This window comes from Temnothorax longispinosus, chromosome 4, assembly GCF_030848805.1.
Source record: "Temnothorax longispinosus isolate EJ_2023e chromosome 4, Tlon_JGU_v1, whole genome shotgun sequence".
In the NCBI taxonomy this organism is placed as follows: domain Eukaryota; kingdom Metazoa; phylum Arthropoda; class Insecta; order Hymenoptera; family Formicidae; genus Temnothorax; species Temnothorax longispinosus.
Window position 1 is genome coordinate 10,006,413 of NC_092361.1, and position 20,228 is coordinate 10,026,640.

The following is a 20,228-nucleotide window of genomic DNA, read 5'->3' on the forward strand; positions in this document are numbered from 1 at the left end:
TTGATTGCAATGAATGCTATCTCAAAGAAGCAAGACATCATAGTAGCAAAAATTGTTCGGATGGAAAAGAGTGGTATTAAGCATGAACGCTATGTAATTTCTGACGCTGCTGTGACAGAAACAATTTCAAACTATTTCCCTAACGATGATGAAAATAAAACCTTTGCTGCAGTTGAAGAAAAACTGAAAATGGAACGAAAATTTTTTGATAACGTGGTAACATTTCAAACATGCGTAAATAACTTTATTTAATTTAATTACCACATTACATTATTTGTAACATTCTTTATTAAAAATATGCAGTTATTTTTTCACACTCTTACATGTCATCACCCACGACATTCACCGCATCACTCTCTTTCCTCTCCTACCCACTCCAAAGCCCTTAACACACTCTGACACGTTCCAACGTAACCTAACACACCCTTACTCACATACATTACCATCCACCCATACACATCATCACTCACCTCACTCACTCCACCCACATCCCCCATCTCACACAAATACTAAAATACCCCGACACGTCCTAACATAGCCCAACATACCTTACCTGCTCAACATATCACATATCCATAAATATTAGGTATTTTATTGTTGATGTAGGTAGGTACATGAGGTATTAAGAATTTAAATTATAATTTTTTTTTCTTAGGCTATAATACGGGATAGGACCACTATACGAGCAATTAATCGATGTTATAACAATTTTAACTTGTATCTAGATTTATTAATTAAATTGACGTTTCGTACCGTACTCGGACCTCTTCAGAATTGTCAATTAGACGAATAATTAGAATTAACATAAATCGGGGTAAAAACAAAATAATTCACTCATGTAGACGTGCCGCAATCACATAGTCAAAACTTAAAATTATGGAACGCTTTCTTCTCAAGTCAGTCATGCTCCAGTTAATTTTCCATCTCATTAAATACATCGCCGTCCCGTGGAGATCCATGCAAGTCCACAATTTTGATAGGTGCCATACATTTCTGAACCATCTTAGTGGCTGGATGTCCTGGAGACTCCTAGAGATATCATTGCCACCTTTGACTAGAGAGGATACGGCCTTAGAGGCGTTCATAGGCATAATCCTACGGATGGTAGCTTCGCACCACCGGCCGCTCGACCGAGTGCGTGAACCAAATGTTCGAACCTGCGGTTCCTCTCGTACTTAAATGAGTATTTAAATGAGATGATATACTATCAAATTTAAAACCAAGACTTACATAAGTGTACAGAGATGACGGGAACAATGATAAACGATATTTCTATGGTATCGGTGTAACACGTCCGATCTGTGCGAAGACTTATCGTGAACTGAGAGGGGAATGAACTTGACATGAGGACAAGGATTGTTTGTAATTTTAGCTAACCGTGGAGAGTTCTTTTAAGACATCAAAATAAACTTCGTTCAATAATTCAGTGTCTTTGTTAGAGTTAATCCCATTCGTTTGCTCTTTGATATGTATCATTTCAGAGATCATTCGTTTGTGATAATTCGGTTCATGATCTAAGATACCTGTGTTATCCCAGTCAAAAGTGTGATTACAATTTAAAATATGATTTATTACCACCGAATGCTTGGATTCATTCAGTCTGATGTTGTACTTATGTTCTCTGATTCTAGTCTGAAGTTTCCTTTTTGTCTGGCCCACGTACGATGCATCGCAATTATTACAATCAATCCTGTATATTACGTTATTGTTCATAAACAACGAATTCTTGTCTTTTTGGACCCTAATGATGTTACTGAGTTTATTCAAGATACGGTATCCCATGGTTGTGCTTGATTTGTCGACTTTCGAAGCAATTAATTCCGAAATTGATTTAATGTATGGAAGAACAATGAAATTCTTTTTTTTTTGTTTCTGTTTCTTCTGTGCTGTCGTTTAGTGATTGGTTAACAAGTTTTTTTTATTCTCAGATTGATATGAGTGAAAATTAAATCCATAGGATAACCGTTCTCAAGCAAATTGTTAATAATAAACAATAAGTTCTTTTCAAAAAAATCCGGATGGGATAACCTGATTGCTCTATCTACTAGACTGTATATGGTCCCAAGGTTATGTTGTATGGGGTGACTAGAGTGGAACGACAAGAATCTTCCCGAAAATGTTTTTTTGTGAAACCAATCAGTAACAATCATGTTATCCCTTACAATCAATTTAACGTCCAGAAAACTAATACTTCTATTTTTTTCGTATTTGATAGTGAATTTGATTCTGTCACGGTAGTTATTAAATCTATTAAATATTTCAAGAACATTCTCCCTCCGCACCGCCATTATAATGTCGTCAACATAACGGCGATAAAAAGATGGTCGGATATCCATTGTACTCAAGATGTTCAGGATTTCTTCCTCTAGATCCTCCATAACAATGTCAGCCGATGAAGGTGACAAAGGAGAGCCCATTGGAGACCCGAAAGTTTGTTTGTAAATTTTGTTATTGAATACAAAAAATGTGGATGATAAAACAAATTTCATGGCTTTAACACATTCCCTCAGCGGTAATCCCGTTTTCCGTTTTATAAATTTCCATCTTCTCGTTATGCCCTCAATCACCATAATTCTGTGGGAACATTTGTGAATAACGAAACCACGTGTCAAAGGAAACCAGTATCTCAGAGTCATCCAACATTAAATTCGAAAGGTCAGTGCACAGCTCAAAACTATTATTCACGTGGCTTTTGGGTTTAGGAAGGCTTTTGGCCAAGATTTTTTGTAAAAAAGAAGCCAGTGGGTAAAGAGCCGTATTGATAGATGAAACAATTATTCGAAATGGTACATTTTATTTATGGATTTTAGGAAGGCCGTATGCTTCAGGAAGGTTCGAATCACTGGCGTGCATAGAATAGTAATCTCTTTGAGAGATATACTTTTTTTTCTTATATTAATATATGAAGGAGTAAAAGCCATAGTGGTGTAAGTCAAATTTTTTAAAACATTGAATCGTGTACATAGATGAAATTTATACAATATATAAATTGCATCTATGCACACGAGTCAATATTAAAAAAAAAAGGTAATTATACAGTAATAGGGACCACCCTCCGATGACCTTGACCTTGACATATGTTGTCAAGGTCACCCTCCTGAGTGACCTTCGGAAGGTTTTAGCCGTCGCTCGTTATTCGTTAAAAAGTTATTAACAAAAAAAGTTTCGAAAATATAGCAGTTATTTTAAGTATTGAGAGGCATAAACGACTAATATTACGTCTTTTTTTTAAAGCAGAGAATACTTTATTTCGCGAGAAAGTCGCTGCTTTACCAAAACACAACATTTAAAGCAGTAAATTGTTGATAAATTGAAGTCTTATATATATAAACGAGTTCGTAAGCATGCCACGAACCCGTGACAACGTCTCGCGTGAAAAGTGTAAACATACTAATTGTAAGCATACTCGTAAGTTGTCCTTGAATATCCTTCTTACTGTTGTTGATATTTCTTACAAATTTCAAACTGTACTCTTCGAAAATGAGCCAGTATACGACAGGTTTTCGTACAAATAACTTGTTGAACTGTCAAATATGAAATTTTACGAATTTCTCGCACTAACAACAAATTACAACGAATTGTTGAAGTATTTATGCGAAAAGAATGTTATTCGCACAAAAATGAAGTGTCCGCGTTGCAATAATGTTGTAGAAATGACAGGAGGACAACCATTAACTATACATTGTACACAACATTATTATAAACAAGTACAAAAACGCAAGCGCAAGAGACTAATTTGTAATTTCAAAATAAGTGCTTTAACCGGAACTTGGTTTGCGCAAGGCCTTATAAATATTGCTGTAAGTTGTCGATTAATATGCTATATCATGATGATGAATAGCCCTCGACAAAGATTTTTGGAAAAGGAGCTCGATATTTTACCATGCACAGCAGTTGATTGGACCAACTTTTGCCGGGAGGTAATTAATTTATGTCCTAATGATTTTATTCGTAAATCTACATGTATAATATTTAAATACGACAATGTGGCATTTTAGCTCATGAATCAATGGTTGATGCACAAACAAAATCAAATTGGTGGAAATGGAGTCATCGTCGAAATTGATGAAGCTAAATTTGGACGTCGCAAATACCATCGTGGACGATTGATCACAGGACAATGGCTTTTTGGTGGTGTACAACGGGGCACGAAAAAGATGTTTGTCGTGCCAGTTGTATCTCGTAGTGCAGAAGTGCTATTGCCGTTGATTGAAAAATACATTGCTCCTGGGTCAATAATCTACAGCGATTGTTGGAAAGCCTACGAGAAAATCGACAAAAAAACATACCAACATAGCGTAGTTAATCATTCTCAAAATTTTGTTGATCCAAATACGGGTGTCTATACCCAAAACATAGAACGTTTATGGAGAGATATTCGCGAAGGTATTCCACGATATGGTCGTAAAGAGTACCATTTTAATCAATATTTAGCAGAATTTATGTTTAAAAAAGCATACGATGTTCATGAACGATTAGATGCTTTTTTTAAAATAATGTCCATTATGTATCCTTTAACAGAAAATATAAATGAATAAATATTATAGTAATTATTATCATTTCGTCCTGTAATTTATTTTTTTGGTAAAGTAGCGATTTTCACGCGAAACGAGGTATTCTCTGCTTTAACAAAAAGACTTCAATTTATCAACAATTTATCAACATATTAACTTTCCACGCATGAAAAGTTCACGCATACACTTTTCACGCGAACTGAGGTTCACGCACACCCCCCCCCCGTGCTTTCGGGGGAGGTGCGATAGCCCCGAAATAGTTCACGCATACACTTTTCACGCGAACTGAGGTTCACGCACACCCCCCCCCGTGCTTTCGGGGGAGGTGCGGTAGCCCCGAAAGCAGGGGGGGGGGGTGTGCGTGAACCTCGGTTCGCGTGAAAAGTGTATGCGTGAACTATTTCGGGGCTATCGCACCTCCCCCGAAAGCACGGGGGGGGGTGTGCGTGAACCTCGGTTCGCGTGAAAAGTGTATGCGTGAACTATTTCGGGGCTACCGCACCTCCCCCGAAAGCACGGGGGGGGGGGGTGTGCGTGAACCTCGGTTCGCGTGAAAAGTGTATGCGTATTAGTTATTTATGCCTTCCAATACTCAAAATAGCTGCTATATTTTCGAAACTTTTTTTGTTAATAACTTTTTAACGAATAACGAGCGACGGCTAAAACCTTCCGAAGGTCACTCAGGAGGGTGACCTTGACAACATATGTCAAGGTCAAGGTCATCGGAGGGTGGTCCCTATTACTGTATAATTACCAAAAAAAATTTGACTTACACCACTATGGCTTTACAAGCTTGCCATACACCTTTATACGGCTTATGGGTATTTTGGAAACCTTCTACATCGGCTACAAGATATCTATCGTTACGCATTCGTTTAATAGAATACGGTCCCTTAAAACTAGGAATAAGTTTCTTACAAATACTTGGAGTGTTTTCAAAATTCTTAAGCATAATTAAGTCTCCTTCATGATATTTGAACGCTAATTTACATTTCTTATCACGGTATTCCTTATTATACTTTTGTGTACGCTCAATCTTTATAGAAGCTTTTTCTCTAACCTTATCTAAATTATCGCAATTGGTTTCATCTAACTTGTCTCTATTATCTTGTAAATACTCTTTAAGATCATCGATTGGCTCTCCACGTTGTTCTACGCCAAAAAGTAATTTGCTCGGAGTTGCACCGGTAGATTTGTTCACAGTATTGTTTATAGAATATTTCGCATTAGCTAAAAATTTGTACCATTTGTCTACTGTATCATGTGACAATTTACCTAGTAGCGGAATAAGGATTCTGTTGATCCTCTCAATCTGACCATTTGCTTGCGGTGATCCGGTAGCGATCTTTATGTGCTTGACATGACTTTCCTCAATAAACTCTTGGAATTCGCGCGAGGTAAAGCAAGTTCCACAATCAGATACTATAATATGTGGCCTACTATAGTTTTCGAAATATCGCATGAAACAATTAATAGCCTCCTTGCTAGACGTCGTTTTCGTCGCATAAAGTTTTACAAATTTTGTGAAAGCATCTATATCACTACTAAAATATATCGCTTTGGTGCTTGTTGCTTATCCATGGGTTCAAAAGGATCCACACATATAACGGAAAATGGAACATTACCCTTAGGAACTAAATGGAGAAAACCTTCACATTTCCCAGAAATAGGCGAATAGGAAATACACTTTAGACAATTCTTAACATGCATATCTATCTTTTTTTTTAATTTTGGAAACCAATAGTTCCGACCAAAAGTTAGTCACTATAAGTTAGTGGGGTTAATTACTGTAGTATATTAATCGCGGGGAAGCCGACTCGGGTTTGAAGGATTTTAATTTAAAGGGAGAGGGTCTGCTGGCCTTGCCAACAGTAGTAAAGATTACTCCGAGTCCGCTGATAATTCAACTCGGAAGTAATAGGAAAAAGAGATTACTCCGAATCCGCCGATAAATCAGCTAATTCGGAAGTAATACGGAAAAAGGATTACTCCGAGTCCGCCAATAAATCAGCTAATTCGGAAGTAATAGGGAAAAAAAGATTACTCCGAGTCCGCCGATAAATCAGCTAATTCGGAAGTAATAGGGAAAAGAGATTACTCCAAGTCCGCCGATAAATCAGCTAATTCGGAAGTAATAAGGAAAAGAGATTACTCCGAGTCCGCCGATAAATCAGCTAATTTGGAAGTAATGAGAAATCAAAAGGGGTTGGAGGGTTTGAAGGAGCATGTACCCGAGAGACTTTCCGAACACAAGAAAATAAGGGTAATAAGAAGGAGTGTGTATACGACTTACTACTTGGCGCTGATCGAATTGAAGTAGGCTAGCTGGATCTCCTTGGGCCCTGTGGATAGCCTCTCGTCGATACTCAATGAGTTCAAGTTCACGCACAGAATTTAACTTAAACTTAAGATCGGATTTGAATGTGATACCGTTTGTAGAACGGAAGAGAGGCGAAGTAAATTGAAATGAACCGAGGCGAAGAAGTGAACTGTCTGAAAAGAAGCCGAACCAAGAGAGGGAGTCCCGTGATGTCGCGATTTTTATAGAAAAGTTCCAAGGATGGAGAGGGTGGATTTCGTTGTGGGAGGTGTCTGGTTTTCGTTTTGGAAACTTCTGGTTGGCGGGATGTTTCTAATTTTTGTTTAACGGATTTCTTATTGGGCGAGATGTTTCTCGCCCAAGAGGTAGATTTTAAGTTTTCACTTATCCTGGGGAGCTAGATACGGTTATCGATTTTCGCGGCTATTCATTAGTGAGGTCGCTTCTAGACAAAATATTCGACGCAAACTAGAGTCCTTCACTACGAATGTGACGATTTTACGAAACTCGTCTTCTTTCAGGGCCTCCCCTTACGAAAAAAACACCCAAGATTTTGGTGTTTACACCCAACTTTAGGTGTTTACACTCCATTTTCGGTGTTAACGCCTAAATTTTCAGTGTTAACACCGACATTTGAATGTCGACACCCAAAGTTTTAGTGTCGACATTCAACTTTTGGTGTCGACACCCAAAATTTGGTGTCGACACCCAAGGTTTCAGTGTCGACACTCAACTTTTGATGTCGACACCCAAATTTTGGTGTCGTCACCCAAAGTTTCGGTGTCGACACTCAACTTTTGGTCTCGACACCCAAATTTTGGTGTCGACACCCAAAGTTTTGGTGTCGACACTCAACTTTTGGTGTCAACCCTCAAATTTTGGTGTCGACACCCAAAGTTTCGGTGTCGACACTCAACTTTTGGTGTTGACACCCAAATTTTGGTGTCGACACCCAAAGTTGAGTGTCGACACCGAAACTTTGGTTAAAGTTTTAACCTTGCATTTTATAATTTTTATCTTTTGTTTTATAATTGGGTGTCAACACTGAAACCCGATTGTCGACACCCAATTATAACAAAAGATAAAAATTATAAAATGCAAGGTTAAAACTTTAACTTATTATGAGGCCACATTATACATACATCTAACTTTGAATTATATATATATATATATATATATATATATATATATATATATATATATATATATATATATGGGGCATTTTTTCTCAAAATACATAAAAAAAAACATAAATACATAAATACATTAATAAATACATACATAAATACATTCTGGTAGAATTCTATGGCCTGTAGACTTAATAAAAAAGTTTTATGTTTAATTGCCTGTGAATAATTGCCCAGTTGTCTAAATGATGTGTAGGGAATGATTTTTATTGATTGGTTATCATCCTTATGGGGGTGAATTTGATTGAAAGAATATTCTGAAAGAATTTCACGGCCCGTGAACTCTATTTAAATTTTTTACTCCATTTGTTTTAGAATAATTGTCAATTTGTCGAAATGATGATTCAGGGGTGGTTTTGAAGGGTTTATTTTGATTATAAGGGGGAGTAACGTCTGAAAACTATTTAATTGGATGTCATAAACCATTTTGTTTCAAAGTTGCATCGAATTTGATAGAAACTGCTAAGATTTTAGATGTTATTTGCATACTTTCCTAATTTTTAGGGTGGTTTGCACGATATTTTGGTCATACTGCCCCACCCTTGAATGTAAATAAAAATTGCCATACGGCATCCAAAAATTGAGTTTTCGACGGAAATTTTGAGATCTCGCAAAGCATTTTATCTTCAAAAATAAAATGTGCAGAGGGGTGGCTATTTTGAGAAAAAATGCCCCATACATATATATATATATATATATATATATATATACCCAAGTAGCAGATGATATTTTTTAAATGTTTTTTTAAATATTTATTTTTCATTAATTTTATACATTGTACAATTCTTTGTAAAAAAAATTTTTTTAACATTTATTGAATATTTATTTTATATAAATTATTTGTTTGAACTAATGATTTAGATGCTCGACAGCACACGGATGTGCCTTTGCTTTGGTGTGCGTTGGCAGCATGTGGAGGGGATGCGTTGCTAGCGCATGCGCAGGGGCCATGTTCTGTTCGTCGTCAGTGCCGTTAACGGCGTCGGCCTGGTCGGCCATGTTGGCGTAGGTTCTATACGATACGAGAAACCTGTGCAACGACGCTTAATCGAACCGACAGTTATCGGTATAGGTAGGAACGGAATACAGGCCCCGCGCATCTCCCGATCTCCTCCACATGCTGCCAACACACACCACAAAGCGAAGGCATATCCGGTGTCACACATATGTATGTATCTGGTATATTTATAGTCAAAGTCGGTAAATGGACGCGGCGTCAGAGTCGCATGATCGCCATTTTTACTCAGTGACGAGTATGTATGGTTCATTTATATCTATGTATAATTCGAAGTTATATGTATAATGTGACTTTATAATAAAAAGTCAAAGTTTTAACCTTGCATTTTATAATTTATATATACATATATATATATATGTATATATGTATATATAAATGTACATATGTACATATGTACATATATATATATATATATATATATATATATATATATATATATATATGGGGCATTCTCTGTCAACCGGACACCCCCCTCTGCCCAAAATTTGTGTCGACCGATTGAGGTCAATGAGGGCTCAAATTGTAGGTAATGATATGTAGTTTCTTGTACCGTGTGGCCTTTTTGAGAATTCAAGATGGCTATCAAGGTGTCACGATGATAATCGGAGAAAACAAGAAAAAATCAGTAAACGACTTTCCGTATGCCACACAATCAATCAAAGAAGCTCTAAAACTATTGATGGAATGGTTTTTGAGGTCGTTGATTATGAAACTGAAGTAAAAATTCTAAAATTCAAGATGGCGGATTAAATATGGCGACCAACATCGCAACGGCACTTTTCTATGTTCCGTAAGGCTGCTCGAATGGGCACTGGTTACGAATCTGCTACCAAAATTGAAAATTCAAGCATTTTCCGACCAGTTGAAGTAAGACTAAGCGTTGTCCGACCAGTTAAGGCAAGACTGAGGGACGGTCCAGCCGGTTGAGGCGAGACCAAGCGTTGTCCTGTCGTGAGAAAGAGTGTCGTGAGAGAGAGAGTGCATGTCGAGAGAGAGTGTCGTGAGAGAGAGTGTCGTGAGAGAGAGAGAGAGAGAGAGTGTCGTGAAAGAGAGAGAGAGAGAGTGTCGTGAGAGAGTGAAAGTGTCGTGAGAGAGTGTCGTGAGAGAGAGAAACTGTCGTAAGAGAGAGAAAGTGTCGTGAGAGAGAAAGAGAGAGAGAGAGAGTGTCGCGAGAGAGAAAGTGTCGTGAGAGAGAAAGAGTGTCATGAGACGTAAAGCGGTTACCTGTTCTTGGTGTGAATCCGGCTAAACAGTCCCCTAGTCTTAGGGCGGCGGTGTGGTCTAGTGGTAGAGCGCCAGACTCGTAATCTGAGGATCCAGGTTCGAGTTCACTAGAGCCATGAATCATGGAAAAGTTTTTTTCTGAAAAAACCGTGCCCCTCCGTGCAAGATGCGGAGAAAACTGGACTCCGTCTTTCGGAAAAGACGTTAAACCGTTAGTCCAAAAGGAGGAAACAGTAAGGTATGAATTAGAGGTTAAGGTTGGGTACGTCCCTTCAAACGGCCCTTTAAGGCCCCTTAGGGTATATAAAGTAAAATTCTTTATCCAGTCCCCTAGTTTTGCCTTAACTGGTCGGACAACGCTTGGTCTCGTCTCAACCGGCTGGACCGTCCTTCAGTCTTGCCTTAACTGGTCGGACAACGCTTAGTCTTACTTTAACTGGTCGGAAAATGCTTGAATTTTCAATTTTGGTAGCAGATTCGTAACCAGTGCCTATTCGAGCAGCCTTACGGAACATAGAAAGGTGCTGTTGCGGTTTTGGTCGCCATATTTGATCCGCCATCTTGAATTTTAGAATTTTTACTTCAGTTTCGTAATCAACGACCTCAAAAACCATCCCATCAATAGTTTTAGAGCTTCTTTGATTGATCGTGTGGCATACGGAAAATCGTTTACTGATTTTTTTCTTGTTTTCTTCGATTATCATCGTGACACCTTGATAGCCATCTTGAATTCTCAAAAAGGCCACACGGTACAAGAAACTACACATCATTACCTACAATTTGAGCCTTCATTGACCTCAATCAGTCGACACAAATTTTGGGCAGAGGGGGGTGTCCGGTTGACAGAGAATGCCCCATATATATCGTTTTTTATGAAATATATACCCTTACGAAAAAAATACCCTAAATAACACCTAAAAAAACACCCAAAAAAACACCAAAAAATAATAGCGTAATTTTGGATACCCAAATGGCGTTTACACCATTTGAGCGTTAACGCCAAGAAAAACACTTAAAAAAACACCAAAAAATAATGGCGTAATTTCGGTGTCATTTTTGGTGTTTTTCTTGGCGTTAACGCTCAAATGGTGTAAACGCCATTTGGGGATCCGAAATTACGCCATTATTTTTTGGTGTTTTTTTGATGTATTTTTGGGTGTTATTTAGGATGTTTTTTTCGTAAGGGTCTCTATAAATATTGCTAACTTCAGACGCTTCCTTATTACTAAGACAGTCCTTCGCAATATGTCCTGCTTCTTCACATCGAAAGCACGTTCCTTTTTCTTTCTTGGGTTCCCTGCAGACCTTCGACAAATGTCCCAATTTGTTGCAGTTGAAACAGCGAATCCTCTTCTCTTGTTGCATGTCCTTATCCTGCTGCTTCTCAGATTTAGCGCTTGACTTTTTACCATGTGTCTTACGCTTCGAACTTGCCTTGGTATCATTCGGAATGTGAATCTTCTTAAAGATCCGTCTACAATGGAAGTAAGCAGTAATAAGTAAAGAGTAGAGTATGGATGGGTGTAGAATATTACTACGTTTCTGTCTACAATGGCAGGAGTAATGACTAGCCAATCACAGTCGAGCAGATAGTATAAAGAACTGTAGCAAAAGATTTAGAAAATTGTAATTTCCAGAAATTCTTTAAAGTTTACAATGGAGGAGTGAAACTGTCGGAGTGGGGAGAATAAAATAGCGAAAATAGCGAAAATTTGCTAAAATAGCGAAATATGACGAAATGGGTCATTCCCATTTTCTACTCCTTACTGCCCTACTGACAGCCAATCAAAGACGTCGAGACAAGGCGCGAAAAATATGTATGTGCCGATGACTTGTGCCGACGTGATACAGTTTTTATTTATAATTATAATATAAAATGGATGATGAATATTATGTGGATGGAGTTGGTGGCTTTGAAGAAGATGAAGAAGAATATATTGGAGACGATAAAATTAATCGTCAAAAAGAACTTGTTGCCATTGTCAAAGTTAACCCACCGTTATGGGATAAACGGCAAAAGGCCTATTCTGGCAAGAATTTTAATAAAGAACTTGCGTGGGAATCTGTGGCTGAAGTGCTCGGAAATATGTCTGGTAATAATACCTGCGTTGTATCTCTGATATATATGCTATACCTATCTTGCTAGAATTGAGGTTATCGCACTGGTTTATGTTTGTAGGTTCAGAGGCCGAAAAGGAGTTTTATAAAATACGGCAGAAGTACGGAAAGGAGCGACGTAAAGTAATCACGTCCTTGAAAGGAAAGTCTGGACAGAGTGCGCAACCCACATATGTTCCTACATGGGAATTGTACGAAATGTGTGATAGTTTTTTACGTGCAGTTATCATACCTCGAAAGTATGTTGATTACCTATATCTATGCAATATTTAATGTTCAGAGCAATATCACAAAATTTATATCGTTACTGTTTACAGAACCAGCAGCAATTATACGAAGACTGCATCTTCAAAATCAAATGAGATTAGTCATTTATATACACAGCATCAATTGGTTGTGCCACAAATTGGAACGCTCCCGTCACATCTGACAAACTTATTAACAAGGTGATATATAAATTATGTTGGACACAACTAAACTTGCACTTGTGACATTGTTTTTGCTGGCATGGGATCAATTGTTAGGCCTACAATGCTATATGTTAATAAGAAAAAGGAAATATTCTCGTCGGCGGTGGTGGGTACGCCCTGTCAATCGAAAGAAAGACGCCAAAGGTTTTTATACTAATCTTGTGACAGAACTGAAAAGAACGGATCATGAAGAATTTTTTTCATTATTTCGGATGTGGCCACAACATTTTGACATTCTAGTTAATCTAGTCCAACCGTACTTGGTGAAAAGGAGCATTCGGACACCACTTCCAACAGAACTACGGCTTGCTGTCACATTAATGTAAGTAGTAAAGAAGACAAAGATGTGTTTTTTTTTTAATTCTTCGTACAATGACAATTAACAGGTACCTTGCTCAGGGTGATAGTGCCAGGTCGAAACATTTGGAATTTAGACTTGGAAAATCTACTATACATAAAATTATTAATGAAACATGCCAAGCATTGTGGTTTGCATTAAATCCTATTGTATTGAAACCTAAAGATCGTTTTGACTGGGAACAGATTAGTGAAGAATTTATGACAAAATGGTAATTCCCAAACTGCGTGGGAGCAATAGATAGTCGTCATATGCGTATCCAAGCTCCTCCCAAATCAGGATCTGCTTTTTATAATTACAAGCAATTTTTCAGCATAGCGTTGCTTGCAACATGTGATGCTAGTTATAAATTTACATGGATTGATGTTAGCCAGTACGGTGAGTTTATAGAAATACTAGATTTTTCGCCCGCGCTTCGCGCGGGCTCAGAATCTGTTCCCCTCTCCCCAAACTCACCCATTAATTAGGAGCACCAATAGAACCCCAATTTTCAACCCCATAGTAACAATCCTCATAAAATTAGTAATCTTTTGGTACCAATTTCATCAAAATCATCAACAAAAAAATTAGAAAAATTTAGGCACCGGTTTCAAGAAAATCGATCCATTAATAAAAAATTATCCATTAATGAAAAATTAAATTTATCTTCCAAAAATTTAAAAAATTTTGGCATTGGGTTCAAGAAAATTGGTCAATTAATACTTATTATTTCTCGAAATTTGAATAATTTTCAAACCGGTTTCCAAAAAATTGGTAACAAAAAATTATCCATAAAAAAAATTTAGCTTGATATCTCAAAGTTTGCTGAAATTGAAGCAATCACGTACATTTTTTTTAACAGAAATCGGAAACTCTTTTACTATATTAGCAATTTTCCTAATTTAATTACATTCTTTAGTTCTTTCTACCCCTATTTCATACATAATTTTTTAAGATTCGATCAATTTTATTTCCTGAGAAATTTGAAAAATTTTGTAACCGGTTTCCAAAAAGATTGGTAACAAAAAATTATACACTTTATGGCACTTCCCGGGAAATTCTACCCCTGTTTTATATACAATTCTTTAAAATTCGGTCAATTATTTCTCGAAAAATTAGAAAAATTAAAAAAACCGGTTACCAGAAATCGGCAACAAAAAAATTGACACATAATGACACTTCCCGGGAAATTCTACCCCTATTTCATATACTTTTGGTAAAAATTCGGTCCATTGGTTTTCGAGATCATAGCGAACCAAAAAAAGGCTACAAACTCTGTCTCTTTATTATAATAGTAAAGATAACTATTAAAAAGTGTATGCATTGCAATATCTTCTTTATTTGACGAATTAATTGTGAGTCATCACAGGTTCTATTAGCGACGGTGGTTGTTTGCACAAACTCGCGCACAAGCCTGAACTCTAGAATTAGATGAGGAAGGAACAAATCATAAGAATCCGTTTATTGAGAGAGAGATTGCATTTAATAGATTTAAGTAATTTGAAATGACTCGAATGGGCAGAACTAGACAAAGAATACCAACATTTGTTGCATAGGAGAAGGGAAACTGCCCGAAAACCTTCCCAGTATTCGTGAACAAATTATTACATAGATTATATAACATATAATGAAAATACAAAAAATGTTTAAAACACACACAAAAGAAACAAATCAATAATTATTATAGTACAGTCCTTTCCTGTTATTGATGATGAAAGAAAGTTGAATTCACTGAAGCCTTGCTTCGATATATACTCAGGTTAGTTATAAAGGAAATATTTCTGGTACGTAATCTCAGAGTTTCTATTGATGTATTCAAAAATAAAAAGAAGCATGTAATTTCAGAAGAGGACTGTTCAACAAATAAATCAAATCAATTAGCATATAAATTCAGTTCAAACACAATTGAAATAGTTATGGAATCAATGTATCAATCTTTGAGTCTTAAATATAAACTATTTTCTTTAACTTGTTAGAATTTACCATATATCAAAATCTTCTCTAGAACCAATAATTCTCTTTTAGCAAAATCAGGTATTCAGTACAAAAGATAAAGCATAAGAATTTCTTAATATATATATCGTTCATAAAGCTTATTGTTTGGATCGACACATTAATTCATAATAGCAGAAACGAAATATTTGATCAGTCAGAGTTAACACAATACTTAGTAGAAGAATAATTAAATCAAGGAGAAACAATGCTTATAGAAACGCACGGAAATAAATAATTGATAATAACGCAAGATAAAATATATGTCTCGCAAAGAACGCAGTTTCATTGAATACTTATTCTAAATGAATATAAAGAATGTTCGCCAAGTAATATAATAAACCATAAGAAAATTGTCTAATCAATGAGAAAGAAATAATCGAACAAATAAGTAATAAAGTCTTTCTTTTACTTTTCACGAAAATGGTTGCAACCGTACGATTAATGATTTTACTTTATACTGAGCTAAGTATTATAATTTGACTCGAAATTATTTGTGCACAAACCTGAACTAAGAGAGGATGTTTTCCTCTCAACACGCGGAACTTATTATTCCCTCGAACTAGCAAGGATAACCCTCAGATGAGCTTAGGATCCTTTGATCAGGATTCCTATCGTGACGCTAGACGAAATTCTAACGTCTCTCCTCAGATTGTGAAATGATTGGTTACCTTGTGAGAAATTCCGGTGAATAATTAGAGTTAGTCTTACAGAGCACGCCACAGAATACTTTTCCTCGAAGACTTCGAAAAGGGGTCGTGATTCCTGTGGAAAGGGCTCTCTCGAACGTTCCTGAAAGATGGCTTCCTTCCTTCGTTCCACGTGCCGGCATGGGTCGCCGGGACGTATATCCCTGGATTTCTCTCGAAGGTGATCGTCGTCTCCAGGTTCTTTTTGTTGATTGATATTCGAAGCAATGAATTTACTACGACTCGACACACGAATATACAGATCACTACGTAACTACTCGATGCTCAAAGGCTGACGCAATATATTTAGAATTGAGCTACGATGCACGATGTATCGTGCACGAAATCTGCGAAATGAATGCTCGCTCGCCCGGGCTGCGCGCCCCTCCTAACATGCTTGAGCATGCGCGGTAAACACGCTCTTCGCCGCCTGGGACGCAACGTTGTCGGCGCCGCTCGCGCGCTTTTTCCGAGAACTACGTAGAATGCGCGGCAACCTATTGTATTACAATCGACGCAAAAAAGAATAACACAATCTCTCTCTCTCTACTCTTCCAACTTCAAACAGTGGTATATGGGCAAATACAGATTTTGCACAAGATTTACAGAGTGGAACCGTTGATCTGCTCACTCCCAAACCACTCCCTGGGAGAGACATCCCTTTTCCATACGTGTTTGTGGGAGATGAAGCATTTCCCTTAAGTACTTACCTCATGCGACCATATTTATGTAAAACCAGAGGTGGTCTGACAGAGAATATGCGTATATTTAATTATAGATTGTTTCGTTGTTGTCAAACAATCGAAAATGCTTTTGGCATCCTTACGGCACGCTGACAGATCCTACAAAAACCTCTTTGTATGTCTGTGGAAAATTGTGAAATGTTATTTAAAGCACTCATATGTCTTCACAACTTCATAATGATTGGCGAAGAAAGATTACATGTGCATGAAAGACGCTACTGTCCTCCACAATATTTTGATCAAGAAGAAAATTATACTGTGAGAGAAGAACATTGGAGGCAGCAACATTCAGCCTACTTTAAGGATATAAGTAGAGTAGGAGTCAATCGAGCTAGAGCTGTCTCTATAGGTTTAAGGAATTACTTGCAAGATTATTTTGTCTCGGATATTGGAAAATCTCAGGCACCTTAGCAATATGAAGCTGCACTTGGAGCTACACGTATCAACGTACTTGCTGGATTAAATGACAACTGAATAATTTAAGTGTGAGAGATGTACACCAGTAAATATATATTTATAGACTTGTATATAATGTTGTACTTTATTAAACTAATTCCTTATCTTTCACAAATTTTTGGCATCATTTGTCTTGCACATTACAGTCTTTCATAACGTAATAACATTTGGCTTAGGTATAATAACGAAGAAGAGCAAGAAAATATAGTTACTTAAAATAATATACTTTTAAAGTAAATATACTTATATATGATAAAATAATATATTTATAATAATGTACTAATAAAGGTGAAAAGCTTACATAACATAAGAGAAAAGATTCTTATATCTTTGCATAACACAACTTGGAAATAAAACTATCGATCATTTTTAGATCAACCAAAATAAAGTTAAGAAAATATTAACAAATAACGAAAAAATTACGCTCGATGAAGCAAACAGCTAAAACAATTAAAAAAGGCCAAATTTCGAGCAATAATAGGTGTTGAAATTTATATATTCAAATTACAATAATACAAACGAATTGGTTTACGTTTCGGCCATACTTGGCCTTCCTCAGAACCGCAATTTTATAAATAACGTCGAATTAACAAATAAAAGACTCGGATACGATCCGGCGCTACGATTTATTGTCGAATGTTAGTCAAATTTAACGCTAAATCGGTCGTCCATTACGTTGCAATGCTTATGTGCGTCCATGAGGTTGGTGCGAACAAAAGCCATTGTCGCCAGACCCTCTTAGTGGCAACTGAATCAAATTTTGAAATCCCGTAGGAACACGTGAATTTAATAATTGAGTTTGACTCGTAAAAGTGGACTTACATAAGCCGTCGGTACCACAGGAACGCAAGAGAATTCTTTCCATCGTCAATTAGGAGCGAGTGTTCGTAGTTAAAGATTGCAAACGACCGAGAAAACATTCCCATCGCAAGGGCAGAGCAACGGAACGCAAGAGAATTTTTTCTATCGTCAATCAAGAGCGGGTGTTCGTAGCTAAAGATCGCAGACGACTGAGAAAACATTCACATCGCAAGGACAGAGCAACCAGTAATCATTGTTATTAATATATTTATGACAACAGCCTCAACACATCAAAATAAGCCTCGTTTAATAATTCTGTGTCCTTGTTTGAATTTATGCCGTTAGGCTGCTCTTTGATGTGTATCATTTTTGCAGTCAATCTTTTTTTATAATTATGCTCCACTTCTAAGACCTCCACATTGTCCCAGTCGAAAGAATGATTAAATTTGGTAATGTGCTCTGAAACTACCGAATGCTTGGACGCATCTAATCTAATATTAGCTTGATGTTCTTTTATTCTAGTACGTAGTTGCCTCTTGGTTTGGCCGACGTAAGGGGCATCACAATTCTTACAACAGATTTTATAAATAACATTATTCTTAGACGATTGAGCACTCTTATCTTTCTGGACTTTTATAATGCTGTTTAATTTGTTTAGAATACAATATCCCACGGAATTTTCGGATTTGATGACCGCTGAGGTGATAATTTCAGAAGTATCTTTTAAATAAGGCATAACAATAAAACTTTTCACTTTTTGCGAACGTTCAGAATCATCATCTATATTATTGTTCTTTATAGATTGAAGTTTTCTCAGTCTTTTATTGATATGCGAGAATAATAAATCGATGGGATACCCAATTCCAAGCAATACATTAATGACAAATATTAAGTTTTTGTTGTAAAAACTAGGATGAGACAATATAATTGCTCTGTCAACCATACTATAAATAGTTCCTATTTTGTGTTGAATAGGATGATTCGAATAGAAGGACAATAGCCTCCCAGAAAAAGTTTCTTTATGAAACCAATCTGTTATAATTGTGTCATTTTTAACGATTAACAACAAATCCAGAAAGTTAAGTTGGCGGTTAACTTCGTACTCAATTGTGAATTTAAGTCTGTCGTGATAATTATTAAAGTGATCCAAAACATCCTGAACGCTATTCTTAGGAATCTTCATAACAATATCATCCACATAGCGTCTATAAAACGACGGTCGGATATCCAATGCGCCCAGAACCCTTTCTTCCATGACAATGTCAGCCACTGTCGGAGACAAAGGGGAGCCCATTGGAGAACCAAACGTCTGCTTGTAGATGACATTGTTAAATGTGAAAAAGGTAGAAGTCAAAACAAATTTTACAGCAGTGATAAACTCCGCACGAGTTAACCTCGTCTTGGTTTTTATATACTTTCACCTCTTTTTTATGCCCTCCACAACCAACTCAGAAGGAACGTTAGTGAACAAAGACACGACGTCCAAAGAAACGAGAATCTCAGACTTCTGCAATCTTATCTTCGATAGGTCAGTGCACAATTCAAAACTATTGTTTACGTGGCTCTTAGGTTTTGGTATACTGTCGGCTAGAATTTTCTGTAAATACGATGCAAGATTATATAAGGCCGTATTAACAGATGAAACTATTATTCTAAAAGGAACATTCTTTTTATGAATTTTTGGAAGACCATAAGCTTTGGGAAGTATAGAATCGCTGGAGTGTAGGAAGAAATATTCTTTCTTGGAGATATATTTTTTCTGCAACCATTCTTTAATAAGCGCATTTAATTCTCTTTCAATTCTGGCTGACGGATTTCTTTTAATCGCTTCATAGGTATCTTTGTCACTAAGCATCATTTCCATTTTTTGAATGTACTCATTCTGGTCTAATGCTACAGCGACATTACCTTTATCAGCCCTTGCAAATATAACATCCGGGTTGTTTCTTTGGAATTGAATCGCGGAATTATATCTAGCAATGAGACTACGATCGATCGGTGTAGTGTGTGGTCTTTTTTGTAAGAATCTGGAGAACTGAGGTATCGCCACGTTACGAATTCTAATTTGGTTGTCAATCGTATGTTTACTTCCATTACTTTCCATATCTTTAATAAACTCATGTATGGCTTTCTTCTTATTAATAGAAAACGGTAAACTAAAATTATCACCGAGCTGTAACAATGATGAGATTTCGGTGGGAATATTAACATGAGACAAATTCATGAACCATTTGTTGTTAACAACATTTAGCGGATTAGTAGAATTATTCAAAAATTGAAGTGGTTTAATGGAAATATTGATATCCGAACCAGAATCAGAAAGATCAATTTAATATTATTAATTTTCTCCCTTCCAATC

At 36.7% G+C, this 20,228-nt stretch overlaps 1 protein-coding gene and 1 pseudogene across 1 annotated transcript; one reads left to right on the forward strand and one right to left on the reverse strand.

The window, feature by feature from the left end:
* The first annotated feature begins 13,063 nt into the window (after window positions 1-13,063).
* LOC139812078 (uncharacterized) lies at window positions 13,064-17,086 on the forward strand (annotated as a pseudogene).
* A 1,051-nt stretch (window positions 17,087-18,137) lies between these two features.
* On the reverse strand, window positions 18,138-18,605 carry LOC139812079 (uncharacterized). Its single transcript, XM_071776705.1, has one exon. It carries the CDS (start codon window positions 18,603-18,605, stop codon window positions 18,138-18,140), a length of 468 nt encoding a protein of 155 aa, XP_071632806.1.
* Between the last annotated feature and the right edge of the window lie 1,623 nt (window positions 18,606-20,228).

Bases quoted from the DNA above. Each gene is read 5' to 3' on its own strand.
- LOC139812079 (XM_071776705.1), bottom strand. From the start codon at position 18,605: ATGCCTTATTTAAAAGATACTTCTGAAATTATCACCTCAGCGGTCATC.